A 24098-nucleotide genomic window follows, 5' to 3' on the forward strand; every position below is an offset into this window, starting at 1 on the left:
GTGAGTTTTAAAATTATGATTTGAGTGTGAATAATTTGTTTGATTATGAGTTTTGAAAAAAGTTTTGAAGAGAGTTTTGAGTTTTTGAAATTAGAAAAGTTATTTAATTCAAAAATTTGCAAGTCATAACTAAACACACAATCCAAAATTCTATTCAAAACTCATATAAAAATTTAAAAATATCTAAAAATATTCTTTATTTACAATATAAAAATAACATGTGCCCATGAAATAAAAAACCGAACATTATTCCGATCAATCAGCTTAGACGTCTCAAAAGTAAATATAAAGTTATAATTTAAAAGTTCAAAACAAATACCACACTCAAATGAGTGGATGGAAAAGTGTTTGAAACACAACTACCCCGTTTGGGGACTTACCTTTTTAGCCAAAAAGTCAAAAAGTTACCTTTTTAGCCAAAAAGCCAACAACTCATACAAAAAAGTCAAAGATTCTCTTTTCTCTCTACTTTTTGTAATTAGCCAAAAAGTCATCCCAAATATATAAGTTTTTTTTACCTATTTTTTTAGCCAAATAGCCAAAAAGTTACTAAATTAGCCTGTTTTCAAACCCTAAGCTTTCTGTGTATACATAATGGTATAATTGTAAATATTTGAAAAAGGTATGAATATTTTAATAAATTAGAAGACCCACTGCATAAACGGTGAATCAGAGGTGGCTATTTGGCTGATTCTTGTAATCAGATTTTTTTTCCTACTAAAAAAAGCTGATATATAAGCTTAAGTTGTTTTTTAGAATATGTGTCATTTTGGGGAACATAGTAAAAAGTCACGTTTTTAGATATTTTGTCAAAAAATATGGTTGTTAAAAACGGCAGAAAAGTTATTTGACAAGTGCCAAAAACGCAGCCATAAAATTACAAATTAGGACCTATGAAAAAAAATAAAAAAATAAATCTGTTATGTTGGGTAAGGGTATTTTGGCCATTGTAATTTGATTTGACACCATAAATAAATGTTAAACTAAAAAGCAAAATGCCAACTTTTTACCAACTTCCCAAATCACTTCCAAAAAAACCAAAAAGGTTGGTAAAAAGCCAAAAGTCAATTTTTTATCAATTTCTCAAAATAATGGAACAAAAAGTCCAATTTAACGGAGCAAATAATTTTAGTAATTTTTTTATCTTTTCATAAAAAGATGTGAAAAAAAATGATAGAATAATTTATATAACTTTTTGATTAAAATATATAATTACCAAACAAAACCTTATAAGTTGAGTGAAAAAATTCACACCAAACACTTCCTTCAACTTGTAACAAGGACATCCAATTATTTGTTTTTAAATATGCTTAAGTTGTTTTGCAGAATATATAACAAGTAGTCAAATTTAACTTTTTAGAAGCTAAAAAATCTATAAGTTGGGTGAAAAAATCCACACCAAACACTCCCTTAAACTCAGTTCAAAAAAACACTCCCTTTAACTTGTAACAAGGACATCCAATTATTTGTTTTTAATGTTTATTTTATATTTACAGTAATTAAATTATGTATGAAGACTTTTATATTTTAAAATTTTCATATGATTTGATAATTGTGAATATTATAAAATAAAAAATTTAAAATAGTTGCGGTTATTGTATTATATTTAAGAATTTGAATATGAATTTAAAAAAAAATAGAAAAAATGTGGCTGAATCATGAATTTGTGTAGAAGTTTTAGAAAGAAAAAGGAAGAAGTATTTGAAATATGAATCATTCATGAATTTGAGTTGGAAAGGAAAAAAAATATTTTCAATTTCTTACCAAAATTTAAAATTTTTCATAATTTTTTTATAGATAAATTACCCTTTTTCCTTTTATATTTGGTAATTTTTTGGCTTTGGCCCTTAATATTTTAAGTTTTTCCTAATTTGTTCTAAAAGTTAATTTATATATAAAATTAGACAGAAAATGACATTGAAAATCATTTGGTATAAAAATATTTTATTATATAACTCGCACCTTTAACACAAATACAAATTTAATATAATAACATATTTTATATTATGTGATAGTTAAAGTGATATTTTTTGTATAATTTTCAACAAAAAATAACTTTACGCGTAAATTAAAAAAAAAATTGAAATATAAAGACTAAAGTAGATAAAAGTAAAATTTTAAAAATTACCAAACATAAAAGAAGATAATATATATATATATATTTATTTTTATGTGACTTAACAATTATGAATGCTCCGAAAATAGAAAAGGTTTTTTTTTTTTTTTTGACATGTAAAAACAGAACAACAGTTTTGCAGAAAATTATAAAATAATTTCAGAATATCACGTGGTTAAATTCTATCTGCAATCACTATTTATTATGTTTTTTAATTACTCAATACAAATAATTAATACTATATCTTGGGGGTGTTTGTTCTAGATTATTTAACCCAACTTATAGTTTTTAGCTTAAGAAAAGCAAAAGCAAATTGTTTGTTAGACTTTTATCAGCTTAAACTTAAACTTGTATCAGCTTTTTCCGTAGGACAAATACGTTGAATTTGAGAAGCTGCTCCAAGGTGCTTCAAATTTTTAGCTTAAGCGGAAAAGGGTCAAAATTACTTAAATGCCCTTCACTAATTTGAAGTATTACCAAATTATCATTGTACAAACCACAAAGATATCACTATTCACTCTGAGAAAGAGAGAGATAGGCGATTTCCAGTGAAGCTCTCTCTCTCTGTTTGCCGTTGTGCCTTTCTTCTCTCTCTCTCTCTCTCCGATTTCCAGTGATTTTCGGTCGTATCGCCGCCATCGCACTCAACCACCACTGCGATGTCTTTCTCTTTCTCTCATACTCTTTCTACAACCGGTGCAATCACCATGATCGTCAACGCAATCTGCCATCATTCAAACCCTCAAGACCAGATCGCGACAACAAGCTCCTCAGATCTAGGGTTTTTGGTGGTGGTGGTGGAGGAGATGGATAAGTTGAGAGAGGGCATCTTGCAGACCATCGACAGTGGCGACGACTCCTCAGATCTAGGGTTTTGCAAAATTGTAATGAAAAAAAAGAAAAAAATATAATTTATTTCAATTAACTTCCATTTTATTTTTAAAAAAATATTTCAATTAATATTGAAATAAAATTGTGCAATTTATATCCATTAAATAAATTACACAATTTATTTCACAATTATTGATATAAATTGCACAATTGCACAATTTAAATAAAGAAATAAATTGCACAATTTTATTTCAATTAATATTGATATCAATTTATTTATTTTAAATAACTTCTATTAAAAGAATTTTATAACATAAAATTATTTTGTATTGTAATAAAAAAAAAACCGTTCCTAATTGATATTAATGAAAAAAAAATGAAATAACTTCAATTAAATGGGAAAAAAAAATGAAATAACAATTGTTGTAATGAAATGTATCAATTTTTATATTAATTGATACTAATTATATTAACTTCATTAATGAAATATTTTTTTTATAAATTTAAAACGAAGAAAATGAAAAAATGACAATTTTTATATGTTATAAAGGACAAAAAAGAGATTACATAATAAAAAGTTATTTTACAACTTATTCAACAAAAAATTACATGACAGTCTCTGATTAAAGTCATAATCTATAATCTGTTAAGTTATAATTTATAATGTGTTTTAAAAGCTACACCAGACACCCTTTTCTACCAATTATACTATCATAAAGTATTATATAAATGTATTCTCAAAGTACTGAATAATCACTTAATTTTAGCCCCACGAAGGACCCACAGACTGGGGGTGTTTGGATTTTTTTTTTAAAAATTTTTTGGGCTAAAATGTATTAAAAATTTTAAAAATTTAAAATAATTAATAAAATAAAATATCACATTAAATTCATAATTATTTTAATTTTTTTTCATAAATATTATATTTAATTATAAAAAAATTTAACATTTTTTTTTTTAAACACAAGACAAACTAAAATCTAGTCAAATAACCAACTCCCCGAGCCATTAAAGTGGACCCCACCCAACACCCAGAGCTAAAATAACCCCCGCAGTGGCCGCTCTCCAACTTCACCGGCACTGTCACCCTCCCCAGATCTCCGACCAATCACAATTCTTTTTTCTCACTGCTCTTTCTTTTCTTCATCACCACCATTCGCTTCTCAATCAACAAACCCCAGCTTTTCTGAACATATTTGGACCTAACTAACGATGACAATTCGATTTTTTACCAGATCGTTTTCAGATCTACACAGAATACTTGGTGTTGGTTTTTGACTTTTGGTGTTTTGGATCAAAAATGGCGTCGAGGAATCGGACAATCTTGTATAGGAAGTACAGAGATGCACTGAAGAGCGTTCGTGTTCCTTCGGGTTCTTCCACGTCCTTTTCATCTCCCTCCTCGAATTCTGGAGGCCCTGTGATCGAATTGTCGACCTCTTCGCTTCTTAATCCCAATCGCTCTTATGCTCCTCTCAGTACAGAGGATCCCGGAGCCTCCAGGTACATCTCTCTCTCTCTCTCTCTCTCTCTCTCTATGTATATATGCACATATTTGTATCTACCTGTCGCATTCATGTATGCATACTAGACGGTGTGAACAATCGATGGGCGCGCTATCAAAATTAACCAATTGAATGTAGAAGAAAGAAAAGAACATTTGTCGAAATTTGGAATTCAAAATCAAACTATGAGTGTACAGGGGCAATTTGGGGATGAAAAAAAGTGACAATTCACACCAAAATGAGTTGTGGGCTTTATATAATAGTATAGATTGTGCATTTGAGTTTCCGTCTTTTGCAATTGATATTGTTAGAGTGGATGAAACTAATGGATTAATCACCAGTAAATTAGAATTATTGGGAGAAGTACTCGTGTCAAAAGAGTTGAATATTTGTAAATTAAAATTAAACACATGAAATGTAGTTTTAGTAGCAATAGAAGTATAAATAGTGACGAAGTAAAGATTGAAAATTAAACATATAAACAAAAAAAGTGAACATTTTCATTACCTACGTTGATTATTAATAATGATCAAGATGTTAGAGGATTGGAACAAAAAGTTTATAAAACAGTTGTAAGACCAATGATGTTTTGCAAGACAAAATGTGAGGCAATGAAAAACAAAATGTTCATAAACAGAGTATAGCTGAGATGAGGGTAAGACTAGAAAAGAATTAATTAGAATTGGATTTATTCGTGAAATGTTAGGAGTAGTATTGATTGAAGATAAGTTGAGAGAGTATATGCTAAGATGAGTTGGTCATGTTCAATGAAGATAGGTAAATTCAATTGTAGAGTGATATGATCATTGTAAATGGAAATGTTAAGGGAAGGGAAAGACATAAACTAACATGGGATGTGGTGGTAAAAAAAAGGATACTCCCTCCGTCCCAAAATATTAGTCCCTTATTCCATTTTTCATTGTCCCAAAATATTAGTCCCTCTTCAAAAATCAAGTACAAAAATAATGTAAATTTCCTATTTTGCCCTTCTTTTAAATTAATAAACAATATAAAAAGTACAATTATGACATTGATATTCCCTAAAAATGTACTATCAAAAGGGTAATTTTGGAAAATCAACTTTTTTCAAATGCAATAATTGTACTACCAAAAAAAGTTAGATTCCCCAAAAGGGACCATTATTTTGGGACGGAGGGAGTATTAATTTATTTAATATAACAGAGAATATAGTCATTCACAAAATGGAATGAAGAAAATGCTCCATGTAGCCGATCCCACCTGATTAGGACATAAGGTTTAACTTGGGCTTCTATCTTATTCATTGACAATGTGTCTTTGTGGTTGTTCTTGTATCCTTTTACATAATTACTTAGGTTTGGATGATTGATTGGGATTGGTTTGTCTATACTGAAAGGAGAGGATGCTAAGAGTACACAACATGATGCAAGGTGTGCCAACTTGGATGAATGGGTGGCATAAGGGAATGCAAGGTGTGGTAACTTGGATGTATGGGTCAATAAGGGAATGAGATGGTAAGTTTGAAGAGATGGTTTTGGTTGGTTGAAAGTAAGGAGATGTTTGAAAAGTCATGGAAGGTATGGCGATACTGATACAATATGGCGTATGAAGCATGATGATAGGTATCTTGGCATAAGAAGTTGATACATTTGGAGGTCGAAGAAGTTGACCAGGGGTAGTTGCAGATTTACATAGAGCATGAAGGGGGTACCTCCCCAAACCAAACCAAACCAAACCAAGCCTTGTGTCCCAATCAAATGGGGTCGGCTTCATGAATCTTTTTTCTTTATTCAGCTCTATCAAGAGCTATATGCTCTAGTAAAATTAAATAAATTTATATATTTTATCACTATTGCATCCCATGTTAACTTATTTCTTCCCCTCCCCTAGTATTCGTTGTACATAACCAAACCATCTTAACATGTTCTCTCTTAATTTATCTTCAATAGGTGCTACTCCTCCCATTTCATGGATATATTCATTTTAAATTCTATCTTTTCTGTGCTACCACACATCTATCCAAGCATTTCTCATCTCAACTAAACACATTTTATGCACTTGTTGTTTCTTAGTTGCCCAACACTCTAGGCCCCCTCTATTAAAAAATTGCACCTTTTCTTTTATTTATAGAAAACCTTTCTGATTTGCTCTCCTCAAAATTTCTATATGCTCACTCTAGATCATTTTCAGGCCCTAATTTTTTCTCTTTTTTTTTTTCAAAAAAAATCTTGCAATTTGGTCCTTTGAAATGTTTATTTCAAGTGAAGCCCCTTCTATTTTTAAAATATAGTATTTATATTTTGTCTTGAAGTTTTGTGGAGTAAAATAATTTGTAGAACATTTCTTCTCTTACCAAAATGCTATTTCTCTGTATACTTATAGTCCTCCCTTGTTCTTCTCAAGCAGCAAATACAGTTTCCTTTTATCAATCCACCTCAATTCCTTCATTGGCAGTAATATGGTTTCTTCTCTGATTGGTTTATCAAGATTTGTAGATTGTTGTAATTCTGCAATGCAGCTTCCTAAACCAGATTTAATGCTTCATCAATTATCCTTGATAAGCATACACTGAATACCTCTGAAACAGCTCTGTAGTTGCATCTCTCTCTCTCTCTCTCTCTCTTGTCGATGAAGTTGTTTGCACTGTTGAACATAATTGTGTGTAAACTAAGATCACAAAAATCAAATAAAAAAGGACAACTCTAAACCTATACACACCTGAAACATCTAAACAATAACATACTGAAATCTCTAAACCAAATAAATGAAATATGAGGAAGAAGGGGAAGAGAAAAAAACAATCCTTTGCATACTAAAGACTATAACTCATTGCAGCTGCAAGCCTGCAATTTTAGGAGTAAGTATTATGACTGATTTAGGGCCCTAGGAGTCAATTAAGGTAAGCCAAGGACCTTAAACTATAGTTTTCTCTTTAGATTAATTTCTTGGCTCTGCCACTGAGAGGTGGAGGAAAATACAATGATCAGAAATATAACTCTTTATTGTTGTCTCACATTTTAGATCACCATGCCTTTCATCACGATCCGGGCACAGTTATGCTTGCCAACCTCAACACACATTTCCATCAATGTGCATCATCCAACTATACTTATCTTGTTTTATCACCATATTGTCACCATCCAATCTAAGTCCCCCATTGTTTCCATGCAAACTTCATTCATCCCACTCTTTCACCCCCCATCACGTCTTTCATCATGCTATTATCTTCAGTACTACGTTTATAATACTGCAATCACCTCAAGTACCCAATTATTTAACATCTCTTCTCTCAGATGAATGTTTGAAGCTTTAGAGCCTCTTGCTTCAATTCTCTCTCTCTCTCTCTCTCTCTCTCAGAGTTTTTGGGGAATTGTAAATTCCTGTAGAGATATAGTGATATAGCTGTTGATCTATTATTGGTGTACCGGATCATCTCATCTGGTTTTGGTGTTTTTTCTAATACAATTTACTTTTTTGAAAAGAAAAAAAAAAAAAAAAGTTGTTGTTTTAACACTATAAATTAAAGCAGTAGAATAGAATGTTGTGCTCCAAAAGTGGCTCATCAATACCCTAATTACAGTGTCAGATCTCAATAAATGAAAACAGGTTGTTTAGTGGGCTTTCTGATTATGTGGAACTGTCTCCTTTTATTTTTACTTTGTATGCACTCTCGTTCTGTAATAAGGAAGTGTATGGATTTCTCCCTGGTTAGAGTCAAATATTTGGTTGTTTGCTGCAGTAGAGGTGCACTGACAGTGGGTCTACCTCCTGCTTGGGTCGATGTGTCTGAAGAAATAGCAGCAAATGTGCAACGTGTGCGGGTGAAAATAGGTGAGCTATCCAAGGCTCATGCCAAGGCTTTAATGCCCTCATTTGGAGATGGTAAAGAAGATCAATGCAGAATTGAGGCTCTTACTCAGGAGATAACTGGTCTTTTAAAAAAATCAGAGAAGAGATTACAGAGACTCTCTGCTGGCGGGCCTACTGAGGATTCAAATATTAGGAAAAATGTGCAGGTATGACTTGGTAGCTGCTGGTCATAATGTTGCCTTTGGTACAACTTGTTACTTGTTACAGTATGATAAACTTTGACTTTCTTTGAGAATTTATTTTTGTGCTAAAGGTTTGTCACTTTTTTTCTAATAAATGCTTCAATGGTTCATTAAGATCCCCCCTCTCCTGCCACTAAAAATCACTACACCTGCGGGCTTAATTTTTTTCCTTGCAGTAAGGAATTTTCGTACTTAATAAAGACATTTACTCTGATTTTTTTGTTCAACTTGAATGGTTGAACGGTTGCCTTTCACTGATTGCTCCCCCTTTAATGCAGTTTGGCATCTATACTATATAAAGGTTTATAGGCATCTGGTTGTTCATTTTTCTTTCCACCTTTTCAGTGATAATGGGAAATCAGGCAAAAGGTCATCTTTTCTCTTTTGTTGAACTGTTGCTCTCATGCTGGGAAATTTCCATTTAACTTTATCAAAGTTAATGATTGCAGAAAGTTTTATCGTTTGTTGTCCTAAGCTGGGGTGATTTCTAGAGTTGTGCATGATGACATTTATTATGTTCTGTCAGCTTGTATCTCCTCAAAAGATGGGTGATTCTGATAAGCTGTTTCAATGTTTCCTTTCCAGCGCTCTCTCGCCACTGACCTGCAGAGCCTTTCGATGGAACTTCGCAAGAAACAGTCAACTTATTTGAAACGCCTGCGGCAACAGAAAGAGGTCTGCACATAATTTTTCTATTCCATTTTTCTGATAACAGAGTTTATTAGGACCATGTTTTGGCTTTGTACTTTACAGCTTAATGTGACACATTTCTCTTCTTTCTGGCATTTGGAATTGCTTTGCCTTGCATGATTTACCCCGCTGGTTTACCATGCTCTGCTTTTGTTAATTTGTCAGGAAGTGGATGCCTGCAAACTTTTTCTAATATTGCCTTGTGATGTAGGGTCCCGAACCAGATGGGGTAGACATAGAAATGAACTTAAATGGATATAATTCCCGAAGAGAAGATGACGAATTTGATGACATAGTAAGCTGATTTTCTACTTCCCATGTGTAATACTTTATCTCTTTCTTCATATGTATGTACATATAAAATTATGAATACATGCATGATATGGAGAATCTACTGAATTTACTGCTTGATCAGCAAGATGAATCAAATTGTTAATGTAGACTACATGGGTCAGAAATCCATGATATGAAGATTTTTGCAATAATTTTTTTGGGGTTTTATTAAGAATTAAAGCATTATATAGTTAAGTAGCGAGCTACGTTTTTTTTTAACAACAAACTGTTTAATGGGTACTTTTTTGTTCCTTGGTCAGTATTGTTGGGTAATTGAACAGTCCATCTTTAAATAGGCTTGGGTGGGTTTGATTGATCTGGGGTTCTAATCTGATCAGACCCAACCTGATGGGCTTGCCCATTATCGGCCATGCAGAGAGACTCAAGCATGAAGTACACCAAATCAAGTCCAGCCTGAGCCCAACTTATGAACTCTAGTTGCCTGAATATGTCACAATCTTCAATAGAAGATCCAGATCTGGAAAAAGGAAAAACCATGGACTAATGGATTGATTAAAAAACTTCAAGAAATTAGTTAATGCTCGTAACATGCCCTATATATATGTACATATTGCTAACTCATACATGAATGCACATACACGTGCATGCACACACATACAGAGTGGACTTGAAAAGAAGTTGGATAAAGTTTGAAGTTCTTTGCTACCGTTGAAAGACTTGCGGTGGTTGCTAGTAGTAGGAGGAACACTTGATGCAACACAATGTAGCTTTTTAAATTAGAATTTAAATTTCTAAATAAATCGTATGTATCAGAAGAAAACAAAGGAAATTATATTTTTATAGGATATGCTTAAACACAAATACGCATATAGACCAGGCTCCGGTTAGCCACTATCTCTGCCAGGCTTGCCCAAATTCAATTCGGGATGAGGTCACACACACACACAGAGCCTGAGCCCTAGCCTGGTCTGATTTTTGAAAGAACATGTCCAATCCTGGAAAAAGGTCTGTCTGGGTTCAGGCTGTTCGGGTTCAATCAGCGTAACGTGCAGCCCTACTCATACATAGAAGGGATTCTAGATTGTGAACAAATACTTGGATTTCACATTTTTTATTTTTTTGTTATTTTGGTGTTTGAGCAAAGCATATCTTCCCGACTGGGTTGTGATTGCTGATTGAATTCTTGAAATCGAAGTGACTCTAGAAACTGCGTTTTGTGTGGCTTGCGTGTACATTTGTTCCCTTTTCTTCTTTAGGTCTTGGGGTTGGCTGGAATGGGGTGGCTTATTGTGACAAACTTTTGGGAGGTTTCTCGTCCCTTCATCAATATTAAACTTTGACATACACAAATTTAAAAAAAAATATATTCCCAGCGTAGCTTTAACATTATTCTTGCAAATTATTTATTAGGGGTTTAATGAGCATCAAATGGCTAAACTAAGGAAAAGTGAGGCATTCACCGCAGAAAGGGAGAGAGAGATACAGCAGGTAAGTGAAAGCTCTTGCATCACTGTAATGCTTTCATTTTCAGTTGGCCAAATGAATTTTTAATTTCTTTTCTTCCTTGTTTTGGTTTTGGTATTGGTAGGTTGTGGAATCAGTAAATGACCTTGCTCAGATTATGAAGGATCTATCAGTGCTCATCATTGACCAGGTTAGAAATTATGCATCCTTTCTATTGGATCAGGAACTTCCTCAAAGATTTTAAGGTCACAAACTGAATTTATGCTTCCAAACAGGGCACTATTGTTGATAGGATAGATTACAACATTCAGAATGTTGCAGCATCAGTCGAGGAGGGCTTTAAACAGCTGCAGAAGGTCCTCTTCTCCTCCTCTTTTCACCATTGTATATAATTGTATGTTAAAATTTCTGCTAAGTTCTTGTTCCCCTCACTCTCTCATATTATTTCCCGTGGCAATGTTGTGTCGGGCGTCATTGGTATTTACAGGCAGAGAGAACACAGAAACAAGGGGGGATGGTGAAGTGTGCTACAATTCTCATTATCATGTGCTTCGTTATGTTGGTCCTCTTAATTCTCAAGGAAATATTTTTGTGATTGGGAAACACACTTCTTTATAAATCTTGCTTCAAGTGTTTGTTTGTGAGATTCTTCTCTTCAAATTTAACATGCCGAGACATGCTGGCACACGTCCTTCATTTTGGAAGAACGGGGGATTTTGAATTGCCCCAGGTAGATACACTAGATTAATTTTCTTCTTCTTCAAATTTTTTATTACATTCAAAATTTACATGCCGGTGTATTACTTGTGACTACTATGGGTCCATGTATAGAGCATTTATTGTAATTTGGCTAAGTGAGGAGGGTCTTTTGCCGATAGACCGGGTGTGAATTCATTAGAATTACCCCAACCCCAGGTGACTTTGTTATTTTGTCACAAATGCTCATTTTTATGAGGCGATAAACTTAAATATTTTGTATTCTTTCTTGAAATAAAATGGAATGTTATCCTATTTTAGGAGCTCAAATTCACCGGCACATTGTATACAAGGAAATTTCTGTCATTTCAGATTGTTGGATGCTTTTCAATGTTAAGTTTGACTTCAAATATCAGTGACTGCTATTTCTGGTAAATGTTGAGTTGATTATTTCAAATTTTGTCACAATCAGATCCTGCATATGACTTCAATTCTGTTCTTAGATCTGTTTCGTAATAAGATAGAATTGGGTTGCACAGGTGTGTAGGTAGGTATGAACTACGGGTGCACAAAATAGTCGGAGTAAACCGAAGAACCAAACCAATTTGACCTCTCTGGACTGGGTTGGCTCGGTTTCTGAGCACTGGTTCAGCTCTGGGACTTCAAACTTGTCAACTCGGATTGGATTTGTTCTTTGTTCAAGCCTCGTCTAAGACCATCTCCAACGCTTCACCAAACCTGTCATCAAATTTGAAATTTGGTGAAAAAAGCACTGTTTGAAGCTCCAACGGTTTCAACAAATTGATATCAAATCGAGAATTCACCAAACGTTTCACCAAAGTGAGGACAGGCTTCGCATTTCACCAAAACACTATGCATGACCGTTGGGGGAGACGAACCGGTCGACCAGCCGGTTGACCGGCCGATTGATCAACCGGTCGACCACCAAAAGATTTAAACAGTTCAAAAAAAAAGTTCAAACAGTTAAAAAAAAAAAAAATTCTTTACCGGTCGACCACCACAGGGTTCAAACAGTTCAAAAAAAAAAAAATCCTCTTACTGGTCAACCAGACCAACCGGTTGTCCCCGGAGCAAATTTGATAAAAAGTGAAGCATTGGAGCTAGTGGTATCAAATTGAGGATAGCATCATTTTTTTCATCGGATTTGATGACAAAAGAAGTTCAGGGTTGGAGATGCTCTAAACTGAATCAACTTAAAAATTGAACCTATATATATTAGGAAAATTTAGTTAACATTCTTCTATTGAACCATAGCTTAATGAAAATGATAGTTCAATTTATTTTACTTCATAAACCTCCTAAAGAAGACGTACATAATTGTGCAAGCACGAAGTTAAATATCCTTTTTTTTTGGACAATATTGACAGAGTAACAAATTACTGTAAACTAGAATAACATGTTTTTGTGAGACAGCGTAACATGTTATTATCAAACAGAATAACATGTTATTGTATACATTAATTTCGGCAATAATAATTTTTTTTTTTAAGAATTTCGTAATCGACATAGATTTTATTTGATAGATCTTGATGAGAGAATTCTAAAAATATTAATTTTTTAAAAAATTAACATCTAGATCAAAAGTTATATTATTTTAAAATTTAATATTTTGATAATAATGGTATGTGTTGGACTTTTTAAGGAAATTTTTTTACAATTACATTAAAATTTTATTATGTGGAGATTTTGACCAAATCCTCCTATATATTATATAAAATTTTATTTACATTGACATGTTTTCACCTAATTAATCTATTGCAGTAAACTTTATTTCATATTGGTCAAAGGAAAGTAGACGAACGAAATACTAGAAACTTGGGTTGGATTTTACATGAGTTGATTTTATTTGTATCGATTGTGTTTAACCTTAAGTTGGACTTTACTACAATATTCGTAATTGTTGGCATATATTAATATTATTATTATTTATTTGTGTTATGCTTAAATATTAAAAATTTATTTATTTTAATTATATATTATTGATTGATTTACTTATCTTTAGTATAATGGCATAAAATTCAATTTATTGACTAAAAAAACTTTAGCTCATTTAATAAATATATTTCTCAATAAAAAGCCTATTTTAGTCACCTTAAAAAATCTTTAGAAAAAAAAAATTAAGAATATATGAAATAAACATTTTTTAACATTAATTTTCTTTGTATGTATATTTTTAGCCAACAAACCTAATTTTTAACTAATTTCCAAAAGAAGCCCTTAAGATTGTATAACTTGCTAAAAGATATATTAGATAAATTTGAAAACTATCCAATATTTCTAGAGTACCATGTGTTCATATTCATTCACTAATTATTATACACTTATCTTCTCATGTTACTTAATTACCCGATACAAAATCATGAGTTCTATTTTTTCTACCAATTATAACACCTTAAAACACCACATAATCATACCCTAAGGTCATGTTTGTTTGGGTGGACATGAGCTTGGGATTGGACTAATAGTCCAATAAAATTACTAATCCGATGTTTGATTAAACAATTGAAGTACGGACTAATTATTTTAAACTTCACTATTAGTTAAGATAGGATACATAATCCAACGAATTCGTAATCCCAAGACTATTAGTCATGAGAATGCTAATTCAGTCCGCCCAAACAAACATGACCAAAAATAATCAATAACTACTTGATAAATTTTCGATCACATCACATGTGACATAGCGATATGTTAATACCTCATACAATCTTCGCATTTTTGTACAGGTACTCATGTATGGGTACGGAGTCTATGTGATGTGAGTATATAATAATGAATAGAAAATGAGATATAAAATACACACAATTTCTAGTAGCGATGGGTTTCCAAATTACTATAATATATTATTTAATGAATAATACTTGTACGGTAAGCTCTCGTAGCTCAGTTGGTTAGAGCACCCGTTTAGTAAGCGGGAGGTCTTGAGTTCGACTCTCAACGAGAGCATATTTCTTATGTGTTTTTCATTAAAAGAAAAGGAATTATTTATAAAAAAAAACTAATCTAATTTAATAATCATAACAATACGGTTCCTAGAATTTCAAACACTGAAATTCTTAAACAATTTTTATTTTTCTGTTTTGAATTATTTTTTGTTGTTTCTTCTTTTACATATACAATATAGCTCTCATATTAATATTGGCTTTTCAATGCTAATAATTTAAACTTTTGGAACCGAGTAACCACTTCCAAATGAAATAGTTATGCTTAGCAAACTTAAATTTTCTTCCATTGCATACACACGGCATACTTAATTTACTAATCTCTGCCACTCTTGTGTCTAAATGAGTTAATAAAATATAGAGTTTAAATTCATATAAAATGTAAAAATGCTAAATTTATGATGAGAGATGTATACGAACAATTGTGGAACATTGAAGATAAGAAAGCTCATCAATTCATGACATTCAAACCACCCAGGATATGTGTCAAATTACTACTTTATTACATATCTATTGTGAACCACATAACATATTAAAAATCTCAAAATATATAAAATTTTAACGCATAATTGTGTCATTGAAAGTGCATTAGAGGTATGTGACAAGAATTTTAAAAATAGATAATCCTGTATGATTACACTAATAGCAAAACTGAATTTGTAACACCACTCACTAAGTGTGCGTACCGGATTTCGCACTAGATGAAAGTGGATCGGGGCCATGCACTCGGTTGGACTATCCAAGGACTGAGGTTCCTGCCACAGGAAGCACCGTTACAGCTGCCCGGCCAGGGTTGGTCGGATAACCCCTCCAGTGTGGGAATTAGCGATCGGAGAAGAAGTGTAAAGAGAGTTGTAGTTTTACTTCGAATTGTTCAGTTACCTTCCATGTGAAGTTCATGTTGTACATATAGTGTTCCTTACTTGCTTCTCAAGGTGGGTTCACGGAGCTTAGATGCTGCCAGGTGTCCTTTTAGCATTGCTCAGGGTGGGGGACCACCTGGTAGTTGTCATTGAACGCATATACTCATTGTAGTCATGCTGATAACAAACCACATTCCTTTGGTTTAACAACTTCCGTGATTCTAAGTGTAGGGGACCAGCTGAGGTGGCAATTTGCACATGCACACATTCATAACTTCCACGTTTCCCTGCGAGGTTTCCTCAGCTCGGTACCGATGCGCCTCAGCTCGGTATCATTATGCCTTGTCTCGGCCTTTTACAGGATCATTCGTGGAGATGGGCTGATCTTATTTGGATATCTTCGTATGAGCTCGGCCTATTTTCTGTTCGACCCAAAGGTTCAGTTTCACAGCTCGACCTAGCCCAGCACTACGGCTGGACTAGCCTTTCCACTGCGGGTTGGGCCCAAGTGCTTGAGGACTTGGGTAGACTGTTGATCATGAAGTTGGGCTCAATTGGTTTGCCTATATACTCATCCAGCCCACTTGGATTCAGACTTCAGTGGATTGGGCTGGCCCAAGGCTTGGACTGACCCAAGGCTTGGACCCGACCCATTTCATATTTAGCCCCTTCATTTGCCCCCTAGCTCACGCTAAGGTTCCCCTTGGGTGGAGCTATTGTTCTGTTTCTCAAGCGACGTGTTGTTTCGGTTGTTTCTCAGTTCGGCCTTGGTGACGATTCAATCCTGACACACAATCCCTGCATGCGTCCTTTCATGGTGACACGTGGCGATGTGAAATAAGTGTGCAGGGATAGTGCGTCGATTCCATACAGAAGGTCGTGCTCCGTGTACCTGCGCGCCGGTTAGTGCAATTAATGCTCTGGCTGTCAATACAAATCCCTTTGTCTGCTTTTTCGTTCCTCTAGAGAGTTTCAAAGAGAGAGAAATAACTTTTCTCGTTCCTCTGAACCAGTCTCTTTGGTGCCCTGCTCAGACTTTTTTGCCGCAGATCTTGCTCTACTACCACTGTTCTAATCTCTGTAAGTCCTCTTGTGATTTTTCTTCTCTTGCCTCTTTTTGTCTTAATCATCTTGTTTGGCCCACTCGCTGTCTGTGTTCTATACTCTGTTATCTGAGTCCTACCTCTGTCCCATTAGGTTTGTTGAATGGGGAAGTTCCGTTCACTGGTTGATATCCCCGAGGCCATGGCTATGTTCCGCCTGGACTACAATATTCCCAACGACGTTACCTTTTCGTTGATGAAAGTGGACGCCAAGCGTATGGGCACGAGGAATACCGTCGCTTTTCCCATCGCGGCCATAGTCGAAGGAGGGGTTTGGTTTCCTCTTGACCCGTTGGTATGCCGATTTTTGCATCAAGTCCAGTTAACCCCAATGCAAGTATCTGTGAACCTTTTTCATGTTGTTTGTGGCGCATCTGCCCTCAATAGAAGATTGGGTTTGAACCTTGACATATGGGATATCTTAGGTTGTTATACTCTTTCTCATAACAAAGACCACAGCACGTATTACTTGCGTGTTCGCTCATTTGATTGCCATTTGGTTACTGGGTTGCCTGATTCGGATAAACACAACGATGATTTCTTACAAGTTGGTGGAAACTAAGAGTTCCCCGTCGGAACTGAGTTTCAGTTTGAGAGGATGCCCCAAAAAGACGGCTACCCAGGTTCGGGCCTCTCCTTCTAATGCCTTTTGTACTTCTTACTTTATTTTGGATGTTGCTCTGGTGGATCACTTCTTTTTTTTTTGCAGAGGCCTCTCGTTTCCAACGAAGACTGAACCGAGAGAACGCTGAAGCCATAAAAGCGGCCTTGAGGTATAAAAAGAGATCTGCACCCTAGTTATTGGAATACCAGTTTACTTACCGTTCCATTATTCCAAAGAAGGCGAGGCTCGCTGCTGCCATTATGGATTCTGATACCGAGACCGACACGTTTCTCACTCCTTTGGTCACGAACCGTCGCAGGAGTCAAGGTGTACTTTTTGAGAAAGCGCCCTCCCCTGCCTCCAGTTTCGCAGGGGGCGGGTCTGTGGCGAAGAGAAGGGTGTTGGTGGATTTAGAGGCCGAGGCTTTCGGAGCCTCCGATGCATTGGAAACCCCTTTGGAAAAGACCGAGGCGAAGAGCCTCATGGAAGTAAAGATGGAGGTGGGAGCTTCTAGGACCCCTGCGACTGCTACCGAGCCCTCAGCTTCGGTCACTACGCGAGCCAAAAAGAGAAGAAGAGAGGCTGGCAAAGCAGTGGTGGGGGAAGCTTCTGAGGATCCTACTGAGGATGAGACTTTTGAGAAATGGGAGCCGCCAATGTCGTATGAGGGAAGGCCCATTTCCACTTCTGATTCAGTTGTCGCTTCACAAGATTTTGCCTTTGATTTGACTAAGTTTTTGTTGTTGCCAGTTGACATGGCTAACCATAATGGGCCCCGTGATATTCCAATCCTGAAGGGGACCTTTCAGATGATGACTGCTGTAAGTGTTTTCTCGTTTTACTTGTCTTCATTGTTGTATTGTTGTCTCATTTTCTCTTAATTCTTCGTTGTCCTTTGCAGTGTATCCAGAGAATGCATCTGTCCATTACCCGTGCTGAAGAGCTAGAAAAGGCCGTGCTAGAGGCCGCAATGAACGCTGAGAGACTGACGGTAAGCTTGGAGACAGAGAAGGAAGGACGCCGAACTGCGGAGAGGGAAACATTTCGTTTGAACAAGATTGTCGCTTCAGCTAAAAAATCGAAGGAGGCTGCTATTGGGACACAGGCTCAACTCGAGGGGAAGGTGGCCGAACTAGAGGCCGTTATTGCCACGATGGCTGCCAGCGTTCTACGCTGGAAGCCAAACACTGGCAACAGGATTGGGATGAAGCTGGGGTTGCCTACAAGGAAGAGGTGCTAGTGCTGCGAGACAAGCTCTTCCTAAAGGGTTGGACGAGTGCTTTGGCTGCTGCGCTGGTTCCTGAAAGCTTTTCCCTGTTTCAGGATGCCCCCGTTCTTTCAAGGTCTTTGGGTTCGAAGACTGTTTCCATCCCTGCTATCCTTCCAGCCGAAGTTTTCCCAGAAGCTGATACTGCAAACAAGACCCAGGACAGTAATGTTGTCGCTGAAACGATGGATGTTGAAGGGATTGAAACCCTGGGGACCAAAGCGTAGGGGATGTGGTTAAGGAGGCTTCTACTTCTCAGGAAGTTGGAGCTGCCTCTACTTGTCCTCCCGCAGACGGCCTGGACAAAATTGTTGATGCTGCTCTTGAGTTGCCCTCTGTTAATGAAAATTGATGTTGAAAGGATTTGAACTTTTTGCTTTTCTGTTTTGATGTATTGTGGCTCGGTCTCCATGACGAGCTTTCTTTCTGCACTTGCCAAGACAATTTTTCTTTTCTCTTTTGTTTTCTTTGCTGCTAGTTATGGGGCCATTTGCGCCTTTTGTTGGATGGTAGAATTTTCTCTTTGACCTTGCAATTCGATGCTGTTTGGCTTTTATGTCTGAATGTTTTCTATACTGCCTACCCCCGCCTGAGCACTATTGGGACCTCGGGGCCGAATAGATGCTCGGTCTGGTTCTGTACTGCTTTCAAATGGATGCTCTGTTTGATTCTGTACTGCTTGCCCCCGGCTGAGCGTTGTTGGGGCCTCGGGGCTAAACTGATGCTCGGTGTGGCTTTGAACTGTTTGGCCCCGGTCGAGACTGTTAGGACCTCGGGGCCGAACTGATGCTTAGTGTGGCTAACGGATATGTGGTATGGCTATGCTTGAGTTCGTAAGTGGGTTTTACTTAGGTCCAGGTTGGTTCTTCTAAAAAATAATTGTTTGCCCCCACCTGGAGCTAAGTAAGATCGGCACTGAAGATTGTGCCCTTGGGTAGAACTGCTTAAGTCTGTTGCAACTTTGATAGCATAAGAGCATTTGAATGCGATAAAGGCATGAAGATGTGTCTTACTCAAGTCCAGGTTGGTTTTGAAAAAACAATTGTTTGCCCCCACCTGGAGTTGAGTAAGACTAATGCTGGAAGTTTACTCTTGACAAAACCTGGTCATGCTTTTTCCAACTCTGCTTGTTTGAGTCAGTACTGAAGTGTTGACGTATTGGTACTTAAGGAGTTCTGTGTATTCAAAGACGTTTACTTAAGATATATTAGTGTGGTTTCCACCAAGCAATTCCACTTGGCTAAAGTCCAATTTAGTTGCCAAACATTATTCCACCAAGTAATACCACTTAGCATGTTTGAGTGCTAACCAAATTCATATTCCGTCCAGTCGTTCTGAAACTAAGTCCATTTGGGTGAAGACCAAAGTTGATTCCGTTTGATAAACATCAAAGCTAATTCCGTTTGGTGAGGACCAAAGCTAGTTCCATTTGATAAACATCAAAGCTAATTCCGTTTGGTGAGGACCAAAGCTAGTTCCGTTTGATAAACATCAAAGCTAATTCTGTTTGGTAAGAACCAAAGCTAATTCCGCTTGATAAGCATCAAAGCTAATTCCGTTTGGTAAGAACCAAGGCTAATTCCGTTTGATAAACATCAAAGCTAATTACAAGAATTTGATAAATTTGAAAGAAGTGGAGAAGCATTTGCATTGGTCAACAGTTAAATGCCTTTACATTCTGATAGAGAAGGTAGGGGATAATTCTATTGATAGTATTTCTTGAGATTTGCTATATTCCAGGGTCGAGGTATGGCTCTTCCTTTCAGATCCTCTAGGTAGTAAGCTCCGTTTCCAATAGCGACTGTGACTTTGTACAGGCCCTCCCAGTTAGGCCCAAGTTTGCCCTCGCCTGGTACCCTTTTATGGTCCATAACTTTCCTCAAAACCAGTTCCCCAGGTGTAAATTGTCTTAGGAAAACTTTTTGATTGAAACTTCTGATGAGCTGCTGCTGATACGCTTCAAGTCTGATCAGCGCTGCTTCTCTTCGGCCCTCTGCCATATCTAGTGCTTGTGCAATAGCTTCCTCGTTACTGGAGCTCTCAAATAATTCAGACCGAAGGGTTAGGAGACCTACTTCGAGTGGGATGATGGTCTCCATTCCATAAGTTAGGGAGTAAGGTGTTTCCCCCGTCGAACGTCGTGTTATGGTTCGGTAGGCCCATGATACGTGGGGTAACTCTTCAACCCATTTGCCTTTTGCATGTTCAAGCCGCTTCTTTACTCCGTTGATGATGGTTTTGTTTGACGCTTCTGCCTGTCCATTACTCTATGGGTACCTTGGAGAGGAGTTCCTATACTCGATTCTGAGGTCGGCACAAAACTTTCCGAAGACCTTACCATCGAACTGTGTTCCATTATCCGCAATTAGTATCCACAGAATGCCAAACGCACCACCACATTCCTCAAAACAAACTGCTTTGTGTCTGCCTCTTTGATACTTGCCAGCGCCTCAACTTCAACCCACTTAGTGAAATAGTCGGTTGCAGCAATGAAGAATCGCATGTTCCCAGTGCCTCGCGCCAATGGTCCGACAATATACTGACCCCATTACGCAAAGGGCCATGGGCTGGTAAGTGAAGTGAGAGTTTTGGCTGGCTGATGAATGAGCGGAGCAAACCTCTAACATTTGTTACATTTCTGTACGTACTGCTGAGCATCTTGTTGCATCCGTGGCCACCAATACCCGTGAGTGAGGGCTCGGTGCGCCAGCGACCTTCCGCCAACGTGGCATCCACAAATCCCATCGTGAATTTCGTAGAAAACATTCTCGACCAGATTTGGATGCACACATAGAAGATAAGGGCCGAGATAGGAGCGTCTGTATAGCTTCCCGAATAGTGAGATCCAAAACCGAGCTGACTTGTGTCTGATTTTGTTGGTTTCCTTTTTGTCTTCGGGGAGAGTACTAGATTTTAGAAAAGCAAATATTGGATCCATCCAGCTCGGCTCTAAGTTGTTACAGAGGACTGGAGATGCAATACTTGGTTCTGGCACAAAGTCAACCCAAACTTTTCTGGCATCCTTTGTATCCACTGATGAGCTGAGGCATGCCAGAGCATCAGCGTGGCTGTTTTTGTCCCGACTGATTCGTTCCACTCGTATGGATTGAAATTTTCTGAGCAGATCCTTGGCCTTGCCTATGTACATAGCCATTCTTTCATCTCGTGATTCATAGACCCCAAAAAGCTGGTTTACCACTAGTTGTGAATCACTGAAAACAAGAAGTTGTTCTGCACTGAAGTGTTCGGTGCTACGTAAGCCAGTCAATAACGCTGCGTACTCGGCCTCGTTGTTTGAAGCCTTTCAACCGAGCCTGAGAGCCTGTTCCCAGATAAACCCTTCTGGTGAAATAAGTACTACTCCTGCCCCTGAGCCTCGGTTATTGGATGATCCATCAACATAGAGCTGCTAGATGATTCCAATAAAGAGTTTCCATGCTTCCGAAGCACAGGGTTTTACCTGTTCGGTGGTGCATGGCACCTGTGCCAAACTCGGATCCCCCAGTTCGGTACTCTGGATGAGAGCAAATTCTGCGACAAAGTTCGCTAAGACCTAAGCCTTAATTGCTGTCCTGGGTTGATACCGAATGTCAAACTCACCAAGTTCTACCGCCCACTTTGCTGTTCGGCCAGAGAAATCGGCTCAGCTGAACACAGATCTGAGGAGGAATTCAGTGAGGACGTTAATGGTATGCCTCTGGAAGTAATGTTGTAATTTTCTCGAAGCGATAAGCAGCGCGTAAGCTAACTTTTCCAATGGTAGATACCGTGTCTCGGCGTCTAGTAAAGTCTTGCTAACGTAGTATACAGGCCTCTGTTCCTTGTTAACTTCTCGAATTAACACTGCCCTTACGGCATGATCCGAGACTGCTAGATAGAGGTACAGCTCCTCTCCTGGCTCTAGAGTGGATAGTAGAGGAGGTGTGTTGAGGTATCTTTTGGGACTCTACAATGCTTCGGTACATTCGCTATTCCATTCAAATGCTGTCTTTTTCCTCAAAAGCTAGAATAAGGGCTTCATCCGATCTGAGGATTTGCTAATAAACCGATTCAGTGCGGCCGCCATTCCGGCTAGTTTCTGTAGCTCCTGATTGCTCCTGAAGCCAGGAGTTTTTCAACTTCGGCAATTACTGCTTCGGTGTGCTCGACTGAGGATCTCCGATTTTTTTGCACAGTGGGCCGAGCTGAAGGGTTGACGTTGAGCTTGTGGCAAGCAAATTCTAGGTCCAACCCTGGAGTATCATATGCTGACCATGCGAATACCTCCATATTTTCCCTCAGCAGTTCCAGCAGCTAAAGTTTCTCATCAGCGCCTAGCGAGGTACCGATAAGGAAGTATTTTTCTAGGTCGTCTTCTTTTACCAAGACTTTCTCCAAATCCTCTACCATCTTTTCCTCTGGGGTTCCCCCTACATCTTCCAAGACTGGCTGTTCGGCCACTTCTACCGTATGTACCCGATTACAGAGCTGCTTTGCCTTTAATGCTGCCATGAAGCAATGTTTGGACGCAACTTGATCCCCTGAGATCTACTCTACTCCATGTTCCGTTGGGAAACGGATGAGCTGGTGGTAGGTTGAAGGGACTGCCTCCATTTGATGAATCCATGGGCGGCCAAGTATGGCGTTGTAAGGAGATGGTGTATTAATAACCAAGAACTCTATCTGGAGGGTTTTTGTTCCCGCCACGACTGGCAATACTATTCTGCCAAGCGGCCATTCTGGTTGTGAATTGAAACTGACCAACAGGGCTGTCACTGGGGTGAGGTGCTGCTCGGAGAGACCAAGCTTTCTGAACAAATCATAATACAATATGTCTGCTGCACTGCCTTGATCTACTAGGACTCGTTTTATGTCAAATCGTTTCCCAATTCCCACAGTTATAATCAGTGCATCAGTATGTGGGTGTTGTATGCCTTCTAAATCTTTGCTAGTAAATGAAACAATGCACAAGGGGGATTTAGGTATTGTACGTACCTTTTTCGATGCAGGCTCCACTAACACGACCCTCTGAATTTGCACAGCCTTAGTGATCTCTTCTTTCAGTGCCTCATCAGATTCCTGAGTCGCTGTTCCATGGATCACATTTATTATCAACCGAGGTGGGTGCTCGACATTCGGTTCTAGTGGCGGGTTCCCCAGTTCGGTCACTTCCTTATCCTGATCAATGCAAACCCTTAGGTGCCCGGCTGCCACTAGATCTTCCAAGTGTTGCTTCAGTGCTCTGCAGTTCTGAGTCATGTGCCCCCTGTCTTGGTGGTAGGTGCATCTGAGCTTCTGATTGCGCCGAGCTGGATCTACCAACATTTTCGGCAGCTAAACAAAGAAGGGCTCTCTCTTGATCTTTTCCAGGATTCGATAGATTGGCTCTTTGATACAGTCACAACGGCTTCGTGGGATTTGGACTTATTCACTTCATTCACTGTAATCCCTCGGTGTTGTAGACACCCAATTTTTGACCGTCCTCAAGACTTAGACGTCATCGTTTGAACACTCGATGATCACCTATGTTTGTGTTCGTCTTGAGTTCTTGGAGGTTTCGGCTACGCGCCTTGCCTCAAGACCTCTCGACTTGTTTGTTTTGTGTTTGGTTTTGCACCAAACACTTGTTGTTTTGCTTCTGAGGGTGGGAAATAGCTTGTTGGCCATCCCCACACCTCACTGGCCATGGCCT

General features: G+C 37.6%; 3 protein-coding genes and 1 non-coding gene across 5 annotated transcripts; 2 read left to right on the forward strand and 2 right to left on the reverse strand.

Annotated features, from left to right (window-relative positions):
• Positions 1-3933: 3933 nt before the first annotated feature.
• Positions 3934-11957, forward strand: LOC114287244 (tlg2p-like protein a). 2 transcript variants are annotated; one of them, XM_028230521.2, is made up of 8 exons: positions 3934-4450; positions 8171-8447; positions 9069-9158; positions 9385-9468; positions 10878-10955; positions 11056-11121; positions 11207-11287; positions 11419-11957. In XM_028230521.2, the coding sequence occupies exons 1-8, from the start codon at positions 4248-4250 to the stop codon at positions 11524-11526; spliced, it is 987 nt and encodes a 328-aa protein (XP_028086322.2). In that variant the 5' UTR covers positions 3934-4247; the 3' UTR covers positions 11527-11957. The 2 variants fall into 2 exon arrangements, with proteins under 2 accessions (XP_028086322.2, XP_028086323.2); XM_028230522.2 differs by having other exon boundaries at positions 4015-4450; positions 8174-8447.
• Positions 11958-14520: 2563 nt separating this feature from the next.
• TRNAT-AGU (transfer RNA threonine (anticodon AGU)) lies at positions 14521-14594 on the forward strand. The gene has a single exon. It is a non-coding gene; the product is annotated as a tRNA-Thr (tRNA).
• A 5536-nt stretch (positions 14595-20130) lies between these two features.
• On the reverse strand, positions 20131-22918 carry LOC145791267 (uncharacterized). The gene is made up of 2 exons (XM_082871611.1): positions 22790-22918; positions 20131-20682 (listed from the first exon to the last, which is right to left on the reverse strand). The coding sequence occupies exons 1-2, from the start codon at positions 22916-22918 to the stop codon at positions 20131-20133; spliced, it is 681 nt and encodes a 226-aa protein (XP_082727737.1).
• A 36-nt stretch (positions 22919-22954) lies between these two features.
• On the reverse strand, positions 22955-23731 carry LOC114287236 (uncharacterized). The gene has a single exon (XM_028230512.2). It carries the CDS (start codon positions 23729-23731, stop codon positions 22955-22957), a length of 777 nt encoding a protein of 258 aa, XP_028086313.2.
• Positions 23732-24098: the final 367 nt, after the last annotated feature.

This window comes from Camellia sinensis, chromosome 5, assembly GCF_055761805.1.
Source record: "Camellia sinensis isolate YWXY chromosome 5, ASM5576180v1, whole genome shotgun sequence".
NCBI lineage: Eukaryota > Viridiplantae > Streptophyta > Magnoliopsida > Ericales > Theaceae > Camellia > Camellia sinensis.

What these genes read in the sequence shown, in the direction of transcription:
- LOC114287244 (XM_028230521.2), top strand. Translation starts at nt 4,248, where the DNA reads ATGGCGTCGAGGAATCGGACAATCTTGTATAGGAAGTACAGAGATGCA. An exon ending in GAGGATCCCGGAGCCTCCAG is followed by an intron (nt 4,451 to 8,170) that starts GTACATCTCTCT and finishes TGTTTGCTGCAG; the next exon opens with TAGAGGTGCACTGACAGTGG. An exon ending in GCCTGCGGCAACAGAAAGAG is followed by an intron (nt 9,159 to 9,384) that starts GTCTGCACATAA and finishes CTTGTGATGTAG; the next exon opens with GGTCCCGAACCAGATGGGGT.
- LOC145791267 (XM_082871611.1), bottom strand. Translation starts at nt 22,918, where the DNA reads ATGGCAGCATTAAAGGCAAAGCAGCTCTGTAATCGGGTACATACGGTA. An exon ending in AGGATTTGGAGAAAGTCTTG is followed by an intron (nt 20,683 to 22,789) that starts GTAAAAGAAGAC and finishes AGTAATGGACAG; the next exon opens with GCAGAAGCGTCAAACAAAAC.
- LOC114287236 (XM_028230512.2), bottom strand. Translation starts at nt 23,731, where the DNA reads ATGTTGGTAGATCCAGCTCGGCGCAATCAGAAGCTCAGATGCACCTAC.